The sequence below is a fragment of the Gopherus flavomarginatus genome, unplaced genomic scaffold (genome assembly GCF_025201925.1).
Source record: "Gopherus flavomarginatus isolate rGopFla2 unplaced genomic scaffold, rGopFla2.mat.asm mat_scaffold_34_arrow_ctg1, whole genome shotgun sequence".
NCBI lineage: Eukaryota > Metazoa > Chordata > Testudines > Testudinidae > Gopherus > Gopherus flavomarginatus.
Genome location: NW_026115061.1, coordinates 4182932 through 4205271, shown reverse-complemented (window position 1 = coordinate 4205271; position 22340 = coordinate 4182932). Strand labels below are relative to the sequence as shown.

At 48.7% G+C, this 22340-nt stretch overlaps 1 protein-coding gene across 1 annotated transcript; it reads left to right on the top strand.

The window, feature by feature from the left end:
• Nucleotides 1-1197: 1197 nt before the first annotated feature.
• LOC127042161 (zinc finger protein 3-like) lies at nt 1198-20343 on the top strand. Its single transcript, XM_050935777.1, has 10 exons — nt 1198-1348; nt 2149-2198; nt 3713-3934; nt 4572-4594; nt 5928-6043; nt 6344-6376; nt 7237-7341; nt 10715-10803; nt 11541-11667; nt 18325-20343. Exons 1-10 carry the CDS (start codon nt 1198-1200, stop codon nt 19200-19202), a joined length of 1794 nt encoding a protein of 597 aa, XP_050791734.1. The 3' UTR covers nt 19203-20343.
• Nucleotides 20344-22340: the final 1997 nt, after the last annotated feature.

Here is a 22340-nt window from a genome sequence, read left to right as displayed (position 1 = left end):
GGCTAAAATGGATTCCTGCCCACCCTCGCTCTGCACGGAGCACCGCTCCCAGAAGCATCTGGCACGTCCCTGCGGGGTGTGTCTTTCACACACTCCCCCTGTCCCAAGCGCCAACTCTGCCATTGGAACTGCGGCAATGGGAGCTGCAAGGATGGTGCCTGCGGGTAGTGGTCCCAGGAGATCCCCCCCGGCCTCCTCCATGTAGAAGTTGCTGCCAGATGTGGATGCAGGTCACTTTCAGGAGCTGCCCAAGATAGGTGCCACACCCCAACACTCTGCCCCAGCCCAGATCCTGCACCCAAACTCCCTCCCAGAATCTGCCACCGCCTCCCCGGCCCATCCCAGAACCTGCACCTCATGTACCCAAACTCCCTCCCAGCACCTTAGGCAGAGGTTGGGGGAGGGGAAGGACTTGGACCCGTTCTGGGCATCAGCAAACATTACATAAACCTAGCAACCCTGAGCTGGTGCCCCAGTCACTGTACATCTCTCGCCTTCCAGGAGGGGGCTTTGTGTGGCAGGGGCTTTATTCCCTCCTTTAATCACTGTGGAAGGGTGAACAGGGAGATAATTTGTTCTTTTCTCTGCAGACAACTGGATTATTGCCAGGGCTGTAAATAAAGCCCAAGCTAGCAAAGGACAGTTTCAATCCATTGATCTCTGGGTTATGGGCCCAGCACGCTCCCCCTGCACCACTCTGCTGTTGGGGCAGGGGCTTCCTGCAGGATATACTCCCAGTGTAGCTCCCAAGCTGTGCCCTGGTGAGCTGTGCCCCCAGGATTTAGAGGCAGGTGATTGACACGTGCTGGGTCCCAGCTCCAGCGCTGAACTGACACGTGCTCGCTGCATTCTCAGCCGGGGGCTCCTTGGGCTGATGGTTCAGCAGCACCAGCCGCTGCCCCTGCTTTTCTCCTGGGGAGACCCAGCCCCTCTCCTGCCCCCTTCCCAGCTCCCCGCTTCCCCGCCTGTCCCAACCCCCCTGCAAGGGGCCCGGGGGCAGGGGCAGGGCCAGGCCCGGGGAGGAGCCGCCCCTTGCTGCCCCCCCCCACTGCCCGGCCCCACCACTGTGTGCTGGCAGCGGGGCCATGGCCGGGGCAGGGAGCGCAGTGCGGAGGCTGCTCCAGCCCTGCAGCCTGCGGGGCAGCGCGGTGGGGCCACGGGCAGCGCGGGGTGGGCGGGGACACGCGTGGGGTGGACATGCCCTTGCCCCTGCCCCTGCCGGGAGGGGCCGCCCCGAGTTCCGCGCGGCCGGAGCGGGGCTGCCTGGGGCTGCTGGGAGCGAGTGGCCCGGGCGGAGCGGAGCGGCCCCTGCTGCGGGGCCGGGGCGACGGAGAGCGGGAGCGGCTGGGCCAGGAGCTGCAGGAGGGGCCCGGAGCGCGGCTCGGCTGCAGAGCTCGGAGCCCAGGCTGGGCCCGGGAGGGGGATCTGGGGTGTCAGAGCCGGGCTGGGGGGTGACTGTGGGGGAGCTTGGAGTGTATTGGGGGGTCAGGACTAGGGAATGGGGGTGTTGGAGGGCTCCATGTTCGGACATGGCTCTGCGGGAGCTTTGGGGTGTATTGGGGGGTCAGGACTAGGGGTTGGGGATGTTGGGGGGCTCCATGTTCAGACATGGCTCTGCGGGAGCTTTGGGGTGTATTGGGGGTCAAGACTAGGGGTTGGGGATGTTGGGGGGCTCCATGTTCAGACATGGCTCTGCGGGAGCTTTGGGGTGTATTGGGGGGTCAGGACTAGGGGTTGGGGATGTTGGGGGGCTCCATGTTCAGATATGGCTCTGTGGGAGCTTTGGGGGCTGGAGCTGGGGAAAGTTGGGGACTATCTGAAGTTGGCTGCTTGGGATGTGGGTGAGGCCCCGGGGAGCAGGGGTTGGGCTGCAGCCCTGTCACTGCAGCCTGGGGCCCTATGTTTTCTCTGGAAAAGCTTCTCCCTGTTTCACCATCTCCTCTCAGTCTGAGTCCCAGGGACCCTGCACAGGCGTCTGCAGGGCAGGAGGGGCCCTGAAATCTGGCAGCTGGGAGGTTTGCAGCAGTTTCTAACCCTCCCTCCCCTGCTTCTTGCAGGAGGCACCACAAAAGTATCTGGCCCCTCTGGGAAAAGAGGGAGAAGCAGCTAAAGCCGAGGAGGAGCGATAAAGTGAGGAGCTGCTGGTAGGTGCCCAGAGACCCCAGCCACTGAGGTTTGCCTGGCATAAGAATGATCTGGTGAATGCAGGGCTCACCCTGCCAGCCTCAGCCAGGGACCCATCCCCACTGAGTCCAGGGAACCTGCAGGGTCAGACACGGGGGTGACATGATGCCCTTAGGATGCAGGAGGCTGCTGGGCAGGAGAGGGTCAGTCTGTGTTAGCCAGAGCTCCTGCCCACGGACTGTCTGGATGTCACAGTGACCACGGATCCTTTCTAGCTCCTGGGGGGTTGGGGAGGAAGGAGATGAAATGTGGGCTGCAGAGATGGAGGATTTGGCTCAGTGCAAGTTGATGAGGTTTTAGGGAGAAGTGTCCCTCCTGTTGGTGATGTACAGCTCACCCCGGCCCTGATCCCTCCTCCCTTTCTGGGATAAATGAACTTCCCATCACTCACTGCAAGAGATCTTGTGTTCTGGTAAATAACTCTGCCACCTGCCCCGAGGCGCATTTATGATGTTCCCCATTTACCGAGCAGATGAATTTCGGTGTTGATAAATGCAAAGTAATGCACATAGGAAAAGATAATATCAAATGGACATAAAATGATGGAGTCTAAATTAGCTATTACCACTCAAAAAAGAGATTTTGGAGTGGCTGTGGATAGTTCTCTGGAAACATCCACTCAATGTGCAGCGGCAGTCAAATAAGCAAACAGAATGTGGGGAATCATTAGGAAAGGGATAGACAATAAAACAGAAAATATCCTATTGCCTCTATATAAATCCATGGTACCTCCACATCTTGAATACTGTGTGCAGATCTGGTCACCTCATTTCAAAAAAATACATTGGAATTGGAAAAGGCTCAGAGAAGGCCAACAAAATGATGAAGGGTCCAGAACAGCTTCCATATGAGGAGAAATTAATAAGACTGAGTCTATGGCTACACGCCGCAGCTTTTAGCGACACATCTGTGCCGCTACAGCCGTGCTGCTAACAGGCATGCAGCGTAGCTGCTGTTTGTCAGCAGGAGAGATGTGCCAGTGCAGACAAAGCCTGAGACTGTTCAGCTTGGAAAAGAGACTACTTTTGGGGGGAGGGGAATATGGTAGAGGTCTATAAAATCATGACTTGTGTGGCGAAAGTAAATAAGGAAGTGTTGTTTCTGCCTCATAACACAAGAACTAGGGGTCACCTAGTGAAATGAATAAGCAGCAGATTTAAAACAAACAAAAGGAAGTATTTCTTCACACAACACACAGTCAACCTGTGGAACTCCTTGCCAGAGGATGTTGTGAAGCCAAGACACTAAAAAGAACTGGAGAAGTGCATGGAAGATAGGTCCATTAGTGGCTATTAGCCAGGATGAGCAGGGATGGTGTCCCTAACCTCTGTTTGCCAGAAGCTGGGAATAGGCGGCAAGGAGTGGATCACTTCATGATTCCCTGCTCTGTTCATTCCCTCTGGGGCACCTGGCATTGGCACTGTCAGAAGACAGGGTAATGGGCTAGATGGACCTTTGGTCTGACTCAGTCTGGCTATTCTTATGTTCTATGTTCCCCTGTTACTGAGCCGCCCTCTCCCTGTTGCAGAAACAGACGGCAGCCGAGAGGCAGAAGATCGTCTGGGAGTGGCAGGAGCTGCGAGGGTGTCTGGAGGAGCAGGAACAGCGTCTGCTGGCCCGGCTGGAAGAGCTAGAGAGAGCCATTGTCCAGAGAAGGGATGAGGGCGTCTGCAGCCTGTCGTGGGAGATTTCCCTGCTCAGCAAGAGGGGAGGAGAGAAGGGGCAGCAGCCTCTGAGCCAACCCCTGCAGGTCTGGCTGTCATTGCAGTGATCATACGCAGCATTTATATGGGCGCTTCTGAGCTCTAGACCCCAAAGCACTTTACAGAGTGGGGTCAGGGGCATTATCCCTATGAGACAAATGGGGAAAGTGAGGCAGAGGGAGGGGCAGAGCCCTGCCCAACGTCACACAGTGAGTCTGGCAGTGGCACCATGGATGGGTCCTGGGAGTCCTGGATGCCGCAGCCACAAGACCTTCTCTCCTGGAAATTACTCTCTGCATTGGCACTTGGAGGGTGAAATCCCCTCCACCACCATGCTGAGGTCCCGAGCCAGGCCCAAGGCCCCTCGCACTGCAGGTTAATGGGTTTAGTGGGGCCAGGGGTCTTCTGGATCTCTCAGCACTGGGTGAAATTTGATTCTCAATGCAGAGAAATATCTTCTGCCTGTAAAGTGCCTGGGTAGAAGATTCCTGCAGTGGTGACCTGCCCACAGGGATTGCTGGGGCTGCGTAGGGGAAAGTCCCTGGTGAGGGGGGCAGCTGCTCTGGGAATGTAAACCTGAAATTCCCCTACTGCCCGAGGCCTCAGTGGTGACCCCTGCAGAGCAGGAGGCTTCCCCACCCAGGAACCCCCCACTGATAGCCTCCTCTTTCTCTCCCTCTTTAGGGTGTTGGGAGCACTGGGGGCAGGTAAGTCCTGGGCTCCATTTCGCTCCCCCTCATGGGCCGTTAGGTTTGATAACTGCACTGAATAGGAAGCTGCCCCCTGTCCTTGGAGCGTGTGATTCTGTCTCCCCTAGTGGCTGACTCAGGTAGGAGAAGAGCCGTTTACTGTCCGATCGCTAATGAGGTCACAGCAGGGCTGCTAGACACAGGGCCGATGGGACAGATCAGGCCCGTCTCCTGGACTGATGTGGCCACGTCATGTATTCCAAGGGTGCAGAATCTCAGCTTTCACATTTGTTAAAGTGAGTTGCTGGCCCTCAGCACCTCCCTAGTGTAAACAGAGACAGCGTTGCCTTGCTGGGGTTGCCAGCAGCCTGAAGCCGTAGCTCTGAGAGCGTGAACTCTCCTGTCTCCTGTTAATGTCATCGGGGTGTCAGCTGAAATGATGACACTTTGATGTCAACATTGAATGTTCCCTGGTGATCATCTGAGCAGGTGGATCAGGGAGAGGGCGGGAGTGAAACCTTTGCAGGGTGGGAATAGGGGGTTGCTGTAGGGAGGGAAGAACAGAGGAGAGACACAATGACAAGGAAGCAAGAGAGAAATGGAGAAAGGAGGGTGGGAAAGGAAGGGAAGAACCAGCAGGGCCCTACAGGGTGTCCGGGAAGGGGCTGTTTTCCTCCCGAGTGACACTGAGTGTGACAGACAAAGACTTGGCAAAATACTAAGAAGTAAAAAATTTTTCTGATACGAAGGGCAGATTCTCCCCTTGTTCTTTGTATATGGGTGTCCCATGGAGAGCAGTGGGTGTTCTGCTGTGAATGGAGCAGGGCACAGAGTCCTAACCTGATGCCCTGGCCACTGGCCATAACGGACAGGGCAATCTGGCCCTCTCTGCGAAATGAGCTGGACAGCCCAGGGTTACTGCTTCAGCTGAAGGGCTGGAAGGTTTTGGTGTTTAAGGGCCCATGTTCATTCTCTGCTGGAGCCCTGAGCTCTGTCTGTGGCCACTGTCAGCATGTAGGACCTGCCCACTCTTTGGTCTGTGTCTCCTTCCTTTCCACGTAATCCCAGTGCTGGTGGTCCTTGTTCCTGCAGTAAACTAGCGTAGGGGGTGGCTCTGCCCCCCACAGAACCAGAGCGTCCCTAAGAAAGCTCCTGAACAATGTCTCCGTTCCTTGCTCTAGTGTCTCCCCACTTCCCGTCTCTCTGTCGAGCACAGGGCTGAGGTGACTCACCATGACAACGACCATCTCAGGCTACAAAGCTCAGATCCAGGTTTCCTGGAGTTTTGGGGTTGCTGGGCCTGAGCCCAGTTGCTGGGCTCAGGCCTATTTCTCACCCCTCCTTTCCCCAGCAGGGAGGACAGGACATTTCGGAAGCTAGAGCCGTCGTTCGCGGAGCTGGAGAAGAGACTCAGCGATTTTTCTCTGAAAAGTGCCATGCTGCAGGAGGTGGTGCTGAGATTCAAAGGTGAATTGGAGTCTGGGGGTGGCGTCTCCTCTGGTTAGAGCGACCCTGGCCCTTGGGAGGAGTTGGGGACTCTAGTGATGTCACTGATCCTCGGCTCCATCTCACAGCCCAGCTCAGCGAGTCGACCTTCCCCATGGAGCAGCCCTGAGGGGCTGGCTCTGTCTGCAGCGGCTGCCTTGTTGGCCTCTGATCTCTGTCACCATCTCGTAGTTAACAGCAGTTCCATTAATAAGCAATGGGGATTTCTCCATGAATGCGAGGACCTGAATTCTCACCTCTCCCATCTTCTCCTTCCCCTAGAGACGCTGCGACGGGGGCTGGGGAGCGACACAGGTATGTGTCTGTCTCTGACTGGCCATGGGGAGATTTCAGACCAATAACCATATTAACGACAGGGAATCACAGCCTCCAGCACCTGGAAGCTGTGTAACAATGGGAAGGGATGTTACTTTCTTCTTGCACCACTATATTTTCAACTGACTTGTCTCTTAAATATTTTAGCTCAACAATATCCCATAAGCATTTAAAGTGTTTTGCAGTTTTTTTTAGTACTCATTTTTTTGCCTTTGCTTTCTTTAATTATTGCATTTTAACACTACATTAAATTTAAGAATTTTATTTTGCAGTTTTAATTGCAGTAATATTAATAGTGTTTAACTAAGTTTACATAGTCTGATTTTAAAGCTTTTTTTAAAGACCACTAAGGTCTTTGACAACTTTTCCTGTGTTTGAGTGGTTGCTTGATACTTTTTGAAAAAAATACAAAGGCTGAGGTTTTTTTAAACATATTTATTTGAAAGTTTGTTAGTATAGTTAGAGTTTTTTAAAAAAAATACAGACTTTTTTTGTTGTGACTCTAAATTGGTAATGTATTCACATTTTAAACCTATAATTATTTTAGTGCACTATTTACCTCTTGTGAGACAGGTTGTAGCTGATTTTTACACTTTAAATAAATAAAACAGCTATTAGCATCTAATTTGGTTAAAACAGCAATTCAATATATATATAAATATTGGCATAACCTGCACTACTTTAAGAATGCAACGTTTGTTTGGTTCTTTTAATTAACTTTTTGCTCTAACCTTTTTTTTTATGCTTACATTATGCCTTACATTAATTTATATTTCTTGGAATGATTTTATTCATTTAAGATAGAATCTTAATTTTTTTTTCTCCCAATACATTTCTAGCCATCCCGATGATAATTAATTTCTGGGAAACATCCTCAGCAGAATTATTTGAAGGTGTTGTACCAGACAGTAAAGGCACAGAGGCAGTGGCTTGTGGGAAAGAGGGTAAGTTTCATTACTAATCCTGCTCTTAAAAAGAGGCTCTTTTTAGTAAACTAGTTTAACTTACAAGCACTGAGAGACTTTAAGAAAGTCACTAATCACGGGAGCAATGGGTCCCTTTGGAACATATTTTAACTGACAAGCCCTTAGAGCCTTTCTGAGAAACAGGATAGAACTATGGTCAAAATGAAGTGCAAATTAATGAACGTGCATCATGAGGAGAAAGAGAAGGGAACACAAATTAAAATATAATGAAAACAAAGCCTCTCAGAAAGGAACTGTTATCAGTTTAGTAGCAGTGTTGCCATGTCAGGGGTGAGGTGGGAGATGATTTTCTCCCCTCACCCCATCGCTTTTTAAAAGTCCCAAAAGGAATAAAAGTAGGTGGCATAGTTAATTTTTTATTATTTTGTTTACTAATTAAATCCATGTTCCTAAGGCCAAATTTGGTCTAGGTAACTTTGTTGCCACATTTTCTTGTTTACCAAGCAGAGGGCTTAGTACTGGCCCTGAACTACATCATTAGCCCCCTTTTGTTTGGACTAATTTAATTTTCTGTAGTTGGTCGTCTTGCACCTGTGCATGGCATTCATGGCTGAAAAGAATTTAACCTACTTTTCATCAACTTGTTGCTATAGGGTATTGTAAGATCTTATGAACTTTTGTCGTCTTATTACAGTGAAGTAAGGCAGAGAGTTCAAAACGTGGGTGTTACTGGAATTAACAGTTCCCAGGGTTGGTCCATGTATGCCATTGCACTGGGCTCATTCACGCTTTGTCCGGGTACCATGTAGCACTCTCTTCCCATGCGTAGTCAATGCTGATACAAAAGAATGCTCTAGGCTTGTGTTTCTCAGCTGGTGGTTTGTGACCCCCGGGGACTCAGGAAAGGCAGTCAGGAGGCTGTGAGATGTTGAGTATTTCATTATGATCTAAAGCAAAGAAAATCTCACTCCCCCACTCCTGCACTCCCCTGTTCATTGTGACCAGTGTTCTCTGTCAGCCTCTTGAAATATACAAGTTATATATAGACTCAGCACGGATACATGTTGTATTCTTACTTTTATAGTAAATGTTCAAGAGTCAGAAAAGATTTGGCTTCCAATAAGTGGTGCTTGCTTACTTATCTCAGCTGTGAAATGAGGCAGTTTGCAGCTGTGCACAGTAACCCTTTCATTGCCTGTATCCCAGCCAGTGAGACTGAAAGCCCTGCGGTGGTTAGTAGAAATGGGGATGAAGCAGAAAGTTTTGATGCAAACCGGCATTGAGTGAGGTCAGCGATCGCAGGAGAGCAAAGGAACCCAGGAATCGTTGGTCACTAAGTCTCCCAGGCAGAGGGAGGGGAGTGGGGGAAAGAGAAGACAGAAAATGAAGGAGAAATAAGTGGGGGGTAGGAAGTTCACAAGCTCCCAAACCTGCGCACATCCAGTCATAGAGTCTGTCATGGTATAAATCCCCACTCTGAAGCTTAGCGTCCAAAAGATGGGGTACCAGCATGAATTCCTCTAAGCTCAATTACCAGCTTAGAACTTGTAGCGCTGCCACCAACCAGGAATTCCAGTGCCTGGTACACTCTGGTCCCCCCAAAACCTTGCCCGGGGATCCCCCAAAACCCAGTCCCTCTGGATCTTACCACAAGGAAAGTAAACCCTTTCCCTCACCGTTGCTTTTCCCAGGCTTCCCCTCCCTGGATTACCCTGGAAGATCATTGTGATTCAAACTCCTTGAATCTTAAAACAGAGAGGAAAATTCACCTTCCCCCTCCTTCTCTCTCCTCCTCCCCGACTCTCCCTGAGAGAGACAGTAATCCTAACACAGAGAGAAAATTAACCTTCTCTCCCCCTTCCCTCCTTTCTCCCCACCAATTCCCTGGTGAAGCCAGCCCCCGTCCCCTGGGGTCTCCCACTAGAATAAAAAAACAATCAGGTTCTTCAACAAGCAAGGCTTTTAATTAAAGAAAGAAAAACAGTAAAAATTATTTTTGTAAATTTAAGATGGAATATGTTACAGGGTCTTTCAGCTATAGACACTGGGAATACCCTCCCAGCCTAAGTATACAAGTACAAGTTAAAATCCGTTCAGCAAAATACAAATTTGAACTCCTTCCAGCCAAATACACATTTGCAAATAAAGAAAACAAACATAAGCCTAACTCGTCTTATCTACCTAGTACTTACTATTCTGAGCACATATGAGAGACTGTATCAGGGAGATTGGAGAGAAACCTGGTTGCTCGTCTGGTCACTCTCAGAACCGAGAGAGAACGAGAACCAAACACTAACAGCACACACAAAAACTTCCCTCCCTCAAGATTTGAAAGTATCCTGTCCCCTGATTGGTCCTCTGGTAAGGTGACAGCCAGGCTCACTGAACTTGTTAACCCTTTACAGGCAAAAGAGACATGAAGTACTCCTGTTCTGTTAACCCTTAACTCTCTGTTTATGACAGAGTCATAAAGTCTAAGGCCAGAAGGGACCACTGGATCATCTGGTCTGACCTCCTGTCTAGCACTGGCTGCCAACACCCCCCAGTACCCGCCCACTAAACTCAACAGCTGGAGTGAGATCAAAGTATTGCAGCCCACAGGAGACTAGACTGTTATATGCCCCAGGCAGAGAATAGGAGGGACCGAGGTGCCCCAGTGCCCCAGACCCCTGCAGTGGCAGGGAAATGATTAAGTGAGATATTTCTGGGTGATCCTAGTAAGTGCCCCACACCCCACGCTGTAGAGGAAGATGGAAAAAACCCCAGATCACCTACAACCTGACCCAAGGGGGAAATTTCTTCCCCATCCCACCTATAATGATCAGTTAGACTCTGAGCATGGGAGCACAAAGAGAGAGAGAGAGAGAGATTCACCCTGCCCAATATCCTGTCTTCTTCTCTGGCTGTTCCTGAAGCTTCAGAGGAAAGAGATAAAAGAACCCTCCAAAAATATATAGGGGGGAAAAATCACTTCCTGACCCCTAGCAGTTATGGATGTACCTCTGAAGCATGAGGGTGAGGAACATAATACATAAAATGGAAGTGAGCCCCACTTCATGGTCCACTATATGTCTCTATTGACCAAGCCTTCCAGCTATCACCAGCAAACTTCATTTAATTTACTGCACCTACACTGGACAGACTTTGTCCTGTCCCTGCCTCCGCCTGCTCCCCACCGTTGGGGGAGTTGCCCTCAGGGTTTTAAAACTAGCACAGTGGGTTTAGCACTGGTGGGAAGGGCCGGGTCTGGGCTGTGATAAAGTGATGGAATGTTTTCCCAGCATGTGAGTCAGAAACATCTTGTGCAGGGAAAGGGCCAGGGAAGATCATGATGTGACAAGAACTAAAGGTCCTTCTGAAATCTTCCCTGTCACCCTTCTCACCCTGACAGGCGGCAGAGTAATGCCCACCTTTGGCTCCAGATTGTTCCAGCCTCCCACGGGACAGGGAAGGGAACTGGCTGTAGTGGAGCCAGTCCAGGTAGGGATTATTGCGGGGTGGCTAGTGGGTTCCTGCTGGAGGGGGAGGGGCAGGGGCAGGAAATACTGAGGGCCTGGGATCTTTGGGGGAGCTCAGTGTGGAGGTGGGATGGGGGCAGGAAATACTCAGGAGTGGAGAAAGGGAGGGGGACAAGGCATGTGACAAACTTGCTGGGAATTGTTTAACCCAAGTCCTGGATTCTAGGAACAGACCCATGGGGTTTGGGGGAGGAAATTACCCTATTTGTGGAATGGGGCTGGTGGGGGAACCCTGAACAGCGCTGGGGGAAACGTATCAGATTCCCAGTGCAAGAACATGAACCTACTGGCCAGAGGCTGCTAGGAGATTGGAAGGAGGGGTGGGAGGTGACCCACCAGTGGGGCTTAGAGTAGATAACCCCTCCCCTTCCTTCCAGCTGCCGGCAATGGGAAATCTGTTGGGATTCCTACTGGGGAGCTGACCCTGGAGCCTGCTGGGGGCCCCATCCCCCGCATCAGCCTCTGGCTTGTAGGTGTGTGATGGATGAGAAGACCCTTCCGCCTCTGTCTGCTGGGGGGGTGAGGGGATCTCTATCTCCCCTCCTGTTTTGCCTCCTGGCTGCTCTGAGCAGGGTGGGGGTGGGACCCTGCTGACTGTGAGCCTGCCAGAGCTTCCATTTGATTGGCTCCTCTCCCCTATGAACAGTGGGGCTGTGAGTGGGGCAGCAGGTTGTGAGTGGAGGGCTCTTGCTCTTTCAGGGGCCGGTGACCTTCGAGGAGGTGGCTGTGTATTTCACCAGTGAAGAGTGGGCTCTGCTGGACCCCCGTCAAAGAGCCCTCTGCAGAGACGACATGCAGGAGAACTATGAGAATGTGACCTCGCTGGGTAAGGATTCCAATCCCCTCCGTTTTTAGAACGGGAAATGAAGAGTTAAGGTTCACACCACCCCCACAATGCCTCCTCTGCTCTGCCCTGTCTCAGCAACATCCCACAGAGTGCATTGAAATGGGCAGACTAGGTCTCTCAAGGTTCCTATGCACCTCCCTTCATATCACAGTCACACCTCTGCCAAGCTGCTCCAACTCCTCCCTTCACCATCCAGTTACAGCTACAGCTGACCCAGTGCACACGGCTGGAGGCATGTGGAGAAATGCTGGGATTCCCATCTGTGAACACAACACAAACAATGGCACGTTCTTAGTCCTTCATAGCTATATTGGAATCATAGATTTTATGGCCAGAAAGGACTATTAGGTCATCTAATCTGACCTCCTGTATAACCAGGTCATAGAATTTCATCAAGTTACTGCTGTACTGATCTGAATACCTTGTGTTGGACTCAATCCGCCCCCAGAAAGGCATCCACTGCGACTTGAAGACTTCAAGAAATGGAGAAACCTCCACTTCCTTTGTTAGTTTGTTAACCTTTGCACCAGACTTACTGAGCCATTCCTAGTGGCTAATACCAGCTGCAGGCCCAGGGGCAGAGTTAAGGTTGCATTTTAGGGGTGATGTGTATGGTCTGCATGAGAGAGTTTTCCAGCATAATTATATCAATTAAGGATGTGTTCTTTTGCATCCCTAACAAACAGAGCTATGCTGACAAAACTTTGCAGCTCAGAAGAGGCCAGAGTGGATTTTAAAACACTTTCCAAAATTTCAGGGCTGAGAGCAATATTTTAATCAGGAGAAACGTCTAAGAGGAACTCCTTCAGAATGCAAACAAAACGCACAATACACCTAGTCTGAAAGTAAACAGTGGTACGGCTCCGACTCAGATGAATGGGTGTAGCTCAGAGGCAGTGGCCACAGCATGTCCTCTTGACCCAACCAACCAATGACTATGAGAGCAGTGTGAGGTTCCTATTCAGGAGTTCTTGGGGGGTAGGGGAAAGGAGAGCAGGGAGCAGTGGGAGTGGAGAAGATGATGGGAGCTAGTGCTTGTGGGGTGCCACAAGGTAGGGAAGGCTGAGTGTAGTGGGAGGAAAGGGATAGGTATGTGGAAGACTACAGGGAATCAGGGAGGGATGGGTACCATGGAAGGAAGCAGAGGTGAGGAATCAGAGACAGAATCTCCTGGGAACAGGGAGTGTGGTAGTTTGGGGGAGTGGGAGCCTGGGAATGGAGAAAGGTGATGGAGGTCCCAGCAGTGGTGCTGTTGGAGTGGGGGGGATTGGGTAGGAGATGTGGGATACTTGGAAGTGGAAAAGACTGAGGATAGTGGGAAGAGGATGGGGAGTGTTTGCTCCAAGGAGCAGGAAGGATCTGGTGGCAGTGGGAAGGGAAGGTGTCAGGGAGGCAGATATTTGGGGCCTTCCACTGAGAATGCTTTTGCCATAGTCTCTAATGACCTCTCCCTAAGCAAAGCTCAGAACCAATGCTCCACCCTTATTCTTCTTGACCCGTCAGCCACCTTTAATACCACTGACCATGGTCGTCTTCTTGACATCTTGTCTGCTTCCTGGTTCTCCTCCTACCTCTGTAACCGCTTCTTCAGCGTGTCCTTAGGAAGATCGTCCTCACCCCCACTCCATTTTTCTGTGGGGGTTCTACAGGGCTCAGTCCTTGGTCACTTCCTCCACACTTTATCTCTGGGAAATCTCACCCCCAAATACAAATTCAGCTACTGTCCGTATGCTGATGAATCACAGATCTACCGCTCTACTCCAGACCTGTCTTCCTCTGTCCAAACTGAAATCTCCGCCTCTCTCTGATGACTCCTCATGGATGGCTAGCCATCAACTCAAGCTCAACAGCTCAAATGTTGATAACAGAGCTCTTAATCCCCCAAGCCAGCCCCCCATCTCCTTTCTTGCTGTTCAGCCCAGAATTAGCTGATGAAATCTCAGAGCCTCTGGCAATATTTGCAAACTCAGATGACAGAAGGGGTCCCAGAAGACTGGAGAAGGGTTAACATAGTGCCCATCTTTACAAAGGGGAAAAAGGAGAAGCTGGAGCCTAGTCAGCCTGACCTCAGTACCAGGGAAGCTACTAGAGCAATGTATAAAACATTCAATTTGCGAATACCCAGAGGATGAAGGGGTAACCGATAGCAGCCAGCATGGATTTACTAGGAACATAGCATGACAAACCAGCCTGATATCCTTCTTTGATAGGGCAACTGGTTTGGTGGCTAAAATGGACCTGGACTTCAAAAAGGCTTTTGACACAGTCCCATGAGTAAGCTGGAGAAATGCGGGCTCAACAGAACTCCCATTAAGTGGATATATAATTGGTTACACAACCGCAAACAAAGAATAACTATTATTGGAATGATGTCACATTGCAGGGATTTCTCAAATGGGGTTTCACAGGGATCTGTTTTGTGTCTGTTGCTATTTAACATCTTCATTAACGACCTGGATGTAGGAATAGAGAGCATACTGATCAAATTTGCAGATGACACTAAGCTGGGTGGGCGGTTGTCAACACTTTGGAGGATAGAGCAAAACTTGAAAGAGGTTGTGATAAACTGGTGACCTGGGCTATAGACACCAATGACATTCAACAAAGACAAGTGTAAGGTGCTACACTTCGGGAAGAAAAACCCAGTGCACAAATCCTGACTGGGAGATAACTGGCATGGCAGCAGCACCGCTGAGAAGGATCTGGAAGTTGTGGTGGATCACAACCTCAACATGAAGTCAACAGCGTGATGGTAATGCAAAAAGAAGCAAATGCATTAAGAGAAGCATAGCATGCAAATCACAGGTGGTGATAGTACTGCTCTACTCAGCACTGGTTAGGCCTCAGGGGGAGTCCTGCATCCAGTTTTGGTCACCAGTGACTAGACAGGATGTAGAGAAACTGGAAAGAATCCAGAGGCAAGTGACAAAGATGATCAAAGGAATGGAAAACAAACCAGTGAGCAAAGGCTGATGGAATTGGATGTGTTTAGTTTGGAAATGAGTTAATGGGGAGGATATAACAGCGATCTTCAAATACTCAAAAGGCTGTGTGAGCGTGTGTGGCCGTCCCTCCTGGTCTGTCTCAGGACAGAGCTGCAAAGTCTCCAAGCCCAGGCCCTCAGACAGGGTGGGGCAGCAAACAATTAGGGGCTTTGCCCAGGTCAAGCACCAAACAGTCTAGCGTCCTTGCTTGGCGGCCGGTCGACCAACACAGGCCTCCTGGCCAAAGGCAGGGTGGCAGGAGGTAGGGGGATCCTGGCCTACCTGACTCCACTGGGTCCCAGCCCCTGGTCCTAACAGTGGCAGTGTAATCTGCCACTGGATCAAGGGGGGTCCACCCACAACACCCTTACTTAGTGTCAGGCCAACACTCAGCCAGACGATGGTCTAATTTCCCTGGGCTACTTCCTACAATCCCCAAGGTTTGGTACCTCTGGCCTCCATTTCCCCAGGGATCGGTGGTCTGTGGCAGCCCCATCAGCTCATTGGCACCTCGACTGGCTGGTGATCCTGGGAGCTTTGCCCAGTCCTCTGGTGGCAGCCCTAGTGGGTCCTCAGTGTCCCACTCTGGCAGCGGGTGATAAGCGTCTGTCTCCCTCGGCAGCTCCAGCCCAACTGAGCTGCAGGGCCCCCTCTTGTACTTCTGCTTCCTGTCCTCATCTTCCAGAGGGGTGGAGGTGGCTTTCCTGGCTCTGTAGCCCAACAGGCAGGTTGTGGTCCCTGCTGGTCTTCCCTGCTACAGGCTGCCATACAGAGGATGGAGAACAGTTCTTCTTTCTTGTCACAGAGGGCAGGAGAAGAAGCAGGGGGTTCAAACTACAGCACAGCAGATTTAGATTAAATCTCAGGAACAACTTCCTAACTAGAAGAACAGTAGGACTATGGAACAGACGCCTAGGGCGGTGGTGGAAAGTTATTCACTGGAGGTTTTCAAAAGGAGGCTGGTTTAGTCACAGCAAATCCTGCACCTTGGCAGGGGGTTAGACTAGATGACCTTTGCGGTCCCTTTTAACTCTATGGTTCTAAGGGGAACCAGGGTTCACCCTTGGAAAAAGCTAAAGCAAGCGTGTCACTCATTAAGGGTATGTCTGCACTGCGTCTGGAAGCTGCCTCCCAGCCAGAGTCCATGCTGACTCACTACAAATAACGGGTGTAGGCTCTGTTGGTTGGGTTGTAGCTTGGGTTCTAAAGCCAGAGGTTGAGGGGGGTGGGTGGGCTGGATGGTCTGAACTCCAAGCAGAGCGCTAACATCAAAGCAATGTCTCCACAGCCATTTTTAATGCACTAGCATGAGACTCAGCCTGGAAGGCGGCCGACTCCCTGATGCACCTTAGACGTATCCTAAAGAGGGCGGTCCCAAGGGAGACTGTATGAACGTTGGGTCACCTAACTCCCTGTAAATCCATGACCCAGCCCCCTCCCTTGGCACCCTGTCACCGAGCCTTAGCGAGTCACAACTGAGGATGCCAAATTCAGGACGAACTGCTGAGAAATAGGGCAAACACAACCCAAAACTGGTGTTTATTCTTTTATAAGTTTCAGAGTAGCAGCCGTGTTAGTCTGTATCCACAAAAAGAACAGGAGTACTTGTGGCACCTAAGAAACTAACATTTATTTGAGCATAAGCATGCATCCGATAAAGTGGGCTGTAGCCCATGAAAGCTTATGCTCAAATAAATTTGTTAGTCTCTAAGGTGCCACAAGTACTCCTTTTATAAGATAAATCAAACCAGCCACAAAAGTAATTTCTGTTTCACCACACTGGCTAACAAGAAAACATAAAGGCAGTTTTCTCAGGCATTCTGGTTCTTATAACACCACCAAACACACTGGATTCAGAGATGAGTGGTTCTTTACAACCAGTGTCATTAAATGATAGTTTCTTCTGATCCCAAAGGGCCAGCCACTCCCAGGTCAATATACAACTTAAAACTCACCCAAAAATCATGCTGGTGCCAATCCTTTAGTATGTAATATCTAAAGGTTTATTCATAAAAAGAAAGAAAGGTGAGAGTTAGAATTGGCTAAGGGAATCAATTACATCCAGTAATGGCAAAGTTCTTGGTTCAGGCTTATAGCAGTGGTGGAATAAATTGTTGGCTTAAGTCAAGTCTCTGGAGTACATGCACAGCTGCGATGGGTCATTCAGTCCTTTGCTCAGAGCTTCAATCTGTAGCAAAGTTCTTCCAGAGGTAAGAAGCAGGATTGAAGACAAAATGGAGGTGTTTCCAGGACCTTTTATAGCTTTTGCCATGCGGAGGGCATCCCATGGTTCTTACTGTGGAAAATTAGAACAACAGGATGGAGTTTGGAGTCACATGGGCAAGTCACATGTTCATGCCCAGTTTCCCTCAGTCATTGCAGGAGGCCATTACCTAGATTCCAGACAGCACATTTCCATGACGGTCCACTCAGTGTAGATGAGCTTCTCCCATGATCTGCTGTCAACCAAGTGTGTCTTGATGAACCACTTAATTTGAACAGTCCCTCCAAGATGTGCTAGCTAGCTGCCTTGTGGGCATTACCCCTTTATGCTTATAAGAAGCATACAGCATCTTTTTCAGGGGAAAAGGCAATACTCCGCATTTATTGAAAATAGAACAATTCGCATAAGTGTTCAGTCACACATCACACACACAAACACACACACACTGTCCCGCCAGTCAGTGTTACAGTTACCAGTCCAGAGTCTAGATCAACCTAGTGGCCAGCTAGGTTGATCATGGGTAGGAGGAGCTGGGTTCCGTTGGTCATGACACGATGCTCCGGGGAAGTCTTGGCAGGATGAACCCAAAGTTTCATGGCAAGGCACCTTGTTTATATAGTGATTTTCCTTCATTGGGACCAATGAGTTTTGCACTGTCATGCTGTATTCAATTGTTTGACGAGTGCTTGTTATCTTAAATTGTCCTTCTCATCCTTTATCTTATTCTTTCATTAAGTCCCTCAGGGAGTTCTCCCAGGCTGGTTTTGATCACAGCTATCTTGTCCTCACTGATAGGTGCCTGTCTCATCTTTAAAATCATCAGTCTGCCCTCCTCTGACATTTCAATAGGAGCGTGTTGCAGCCTCCTGGTGTCCTTGCGTCTTTCTTCAGTTCTTCCCTCATACATATGGTTCAGCGATGACCTTCACACTTATCTCTTAACATGTACATTCCTTATTCACACATAAAACAGAATTAATTTACACAGAACATTTTACACAGGAACATCAAATTGCCATGCAAAAGAAAACAACCATGGCATTCTTTTACTTATTTTAAAATGCTAAACCTACAACAAATTGGTGACCCTCAAAGGTCTGTTACTGCCTTGAAATCAGTCCAGACACAGATTCTGGCTGATGTATCTCTACCCACTGGCCCATTAGCCATTCCTTTCTGTTACTCAAAAAGGGTGGCTGGCAGGATGTGCTCAGATCATACACCAATACACTTAGTGCACGCTACAAAATTATTAGTTCTCCTTCATTCCAAATTATATAAAATACAAACATAAAATCCTACTACAACATTTGGGGGAAGAGTTTGGGGGAGTTCAGTTCCTGGTTTTTATTTGACCTCTCTCCAGTACTTGTTTTGGTTTGGCCTTCCCCTTTCCATCCCTGACTGAGGTTTCTGTCTCTATCACAGCAGGTGATGCAATGATACGTGAGAAAGAGGAGCAGAATTCTCTGAAGGAAAATGTTGAGCAAGTGGATAAACACAGAGAATTATCGCAAAGATCGAAAAGGAATGTGTCCAGGAGTCATGAGCAGGGAAACTCCTGTGAGAGTCAGCACAGACCAGAAAAAGAGCAGGGAAACCAGCCAGGGGAGAAAGTGGGTAAATTAATTTCACGAGAAGGAACTCAGAAGGACCTCAAGGAAACCACAACACAGCAGGAAATCCTTATGGAAAAGAGCAAAAATACATGCAGTGAGTGTGGGAAAAACTTACGTGACTATTCAGCCCATAAAGAGCATCATAGAATCCACACAGGTGAGAAACCCTGTGAATGCAGTGTGTGTGGGAAAACCTTCAAGCACAGCTCACATCTTACTTCCCATCAGAGAATCCACACAGGGGAGAAGCCCCATGGATGCAGAGAGTGTGGGGAAAATTTCACTCACAGATTCAGCCTTATTAATCATCAGAGAATCCACATGGGGGAAAGGCCCTTTAAATGCCATGAGTGTGGAAAATGCTTCATTAACACCTCAACTCTTTCTAAACATCAGAGAATCCACACAGGGCAGAGGCCCTATGAATGTAGTGAGTGTGGGAAAAACTTCACTCACAGATCAGGCCTTTCTGAACATCAGAGAATCCACACTGGGGAGAGGCCGTATGAATGCAATGAGTGTGGGAAAACTTTCAATCGGAGCTCAAACCTTAGTACTCATCAGAGAATCCACACAGGAGAGCGACCCTATGAATGCAGTGAGTGTGGGAAAACCTTCGCTTGGCACTCAGCCCATGTTAGTCATCAGAGAATCTGCCAGGGAGCTCAACACCATAAAAACCTCTAGGGCAGGGCTGCACAACTCATAAAGCAGTGAGGGCCATATTACTCCAAAGAAAACATCTGAAGGCTGAACTCCCCTCCCCGCTCAGCACCGACAGAACACCACCCCCACCAAAACACACACACACACACCCAGTGCTGCCTGCACTGTGGAAACAAACCCTCCTTCCCCAGTGCCACCCTGCTGAAACAGCTGTGGGCCAAAAAGGAAGATTGGGGGGGATACTTTATTAAGAATTTTTCAATTAAAGCAAACAATTTTTTAATTTTTTTTTAATGAATCAGGGAAAAATGAAAAACACCTGTTTTGTTGAAAGAAAATTTTGTACTTTTCATAATTACCTTGCAAATTTAATGAGAGATATTACATCTCTTTTGGGCAACAAGCTTGTCGTATTCAGGGGTCATATCTGAAGTGGATATTTTCATTATGTCTTCCAAATGGTCGTCAGTCAGAGAAGAACATTGCTTGTTTTTATTCATGTTCGTGGTGGAAAATGATTTTTCACATATGTAGGTGCTTCCGAAAATGCTGAATGTTTTCAGTGCAACTTCAATAAGATTCTTGTATTTTTCATCATCCAGACTTTTGTAGAAGTCCCACAGGCTGCTTTCTCTGTGCTTATATCGGTAAACTGCCGAACATTGAAGTTCAGTAACCTCCAAATGCAAATCTACTGGCACTTCCTCTGGATCCACAGAAAAGGGATCTTCAATCAGCTTCAACTGGACATCGTCGTCTTTAGACAAAGTAAGTCTTCTGTCAAATTCTTCAATCAAAAGATTGATGTGCTTTGCATATTTTTCTCCTAACTCAGCGTGTTTGTGCTGAGGGATACACTGTGCACAAGTGGGAAAGTGACACATTTCACCTTTTGACAGCCGACTTCTGAAAAGTTTCAATTTCATTTTGAAAGCTTTCACTGCTGCACACATTTGAAATATAAGTTGATTTTTTCCCTTTGAAGTTGAATGTTGAGATCATTCAGGTGTGCTGTAATATCACAAAAGAAAAAGAGATCTTGATTCCAGGACTCATTTTCAAGCTCTGGGAATTTTATTGGCCCATTTTCTACGAATTTTGCTACCTCCTCTTTCAAAGGAATGAAATGGCGGAGCACTTTTCCTTGACTCAACCACCTCACTTCCGTATGGTACATCAAGTGACTGCACTCAGTGTTTACCCCTTCAAGAAGGGCTCCGAATGTCCTATGTTTTAGTCCTCTAGAACGGATGTAGTTTACAATGGAAACTATCACTGACGTTACATGCTCAGATTTTAAGACTTTCTACACAAAACCTGCTGATGTAAATGCAGTGATGTTTGGTTATTTGTCTCCCAATAAATTCTTCAAGAAGAGTAACTGCTCCAACATTTTTTTCCACACATAGCTGGAGCACTATCAGTACAAATGGCCATCAAGTTTGTGAAATCTAATCCTGACTTATCATTCATGCACTTTATCACTTCACTGGAGATTTCTTTTCCGGTTGTGTGACCTGTCATGGAGCACATGCCAGCAAGTTCTTCAGTAATTTCAAAGTTATTATCAATACCTCTAATAAAAATAAGAAGTTGGGCGGTGTCTTTTAAATCGGTGCTTTCATCCCTAGCTAGGGAGTAAAAGCAGAATTCACTGACTCTCTGCTTTAACTGATCACTTAGATTGGTAGAAATGTCAGCTATTCTTCTCTGTACAGTCCTGCGTGCTAGACTGACATTCTCAAATATTTCCCTCTTTTCTGGACATAACTCAGATACAGCAATCAAGATACACTTTTTTAAAAACTCACCTTCTGTGAAGCATTTCCCAACAGCAGCAATTTCCTTAGACATTTGAAAGCTTACTTTAGTAACTGTATCATTCTCAGTATGTACGTATTTCTTCGTCCATTCAGTGTTGAAGACGCTGTGCTCTGATTCTCTTTTTCTTTTCACTCATGGTAGCCATTATGAAGCTCAAGATTTTATTGAATAAATTCATGCACAAGGGAAACACTCATAGTCACACACAAAGAGAAGAGATCTCTCACGGTGCATGGCCCACTAGCAAGGCACTGACAGTGTGTGGAAGCCTGTAGAGGGGGAAAGAAACAGCGCGCATAGGATGACCAGATCACAGCAGTAAAATAGAACCCATCCCCTCCCCTCTCAACCCCACCATCACACCCCTCTTCACTCCCTAACCCCTCGCTGGCTTGCTGCATCCCTCCTAGTCAGTGCCCCACTTACCTCTTTTCAATTCCTCTCTCCGCTGCCAGAAACCCCCATGCCCACCCCTAGAATCCCTGCTGCCTCACTGCTCGCCTCTTTGCCCACTCGCCTGCCTCCAACTCGCTGCTCTCCCCAACGCGCCCCCCCCAAGTATAAAGCCTCATTCAAAGACCCAGGGATCACTATATTACTGCACACAGCAGTCAATGCAGTTGTAGATAAATCTCTGCATTATCCATTTTTGTATAACTTGTATATCACTTTGTATTGAACCTTGGTAGTATGTTATAGCGAGCCCCTAAGGTAGTATAATTAAGGTAAAAGAAAAATGTCTTTTTGCTAGAAGTAGAATAAGATCTTCCCTCCACTTGGTAATCAGTTGCCCTGTTGAATGAATAAGGTGTGAATGAGAAAGGCGTGGAAGGCAGCACTTCCAGACAGCTGCAACCCTTGTAGAGGGGCTGGGAGCCAGAGCAAGGGTTCATATTACAAATAAGGCATAAATAGTCAACAGCGAGGATGATTCACCACAGGAACAAGCTACCAAGGAAAGTGGTGGATTTGCCATCTCCTGATGTCATTTAATGAAGACTAGATGCCTTCTGGAATGTGTTTGCCCCAAAAGTAGCTCTTGTGTCATACAGGAGGCCTGTGATATGCAGGGGGTCAGATTAGATACTCTAACGGTCTCTTCTGGCCATAAAGTTGACTAATGTCTGAGAAAACTGAGTGTAGCATTGGGAGCAGCGTCTGACGTTTTCCTGTCTAGCCAGCTTGCTTCCTAGAACGAACGCTCCTTGAGTGGGGTGATCCACAGGGAGTAGCTCAAACCTCCAAAGTTCCTGGCCAGGGGCAGGACATTAGCACAGCAAGGGAGGGGTGTGGCAGTGACATCACAAAGGCCTTTTGCAGGACCTCAGACTATTG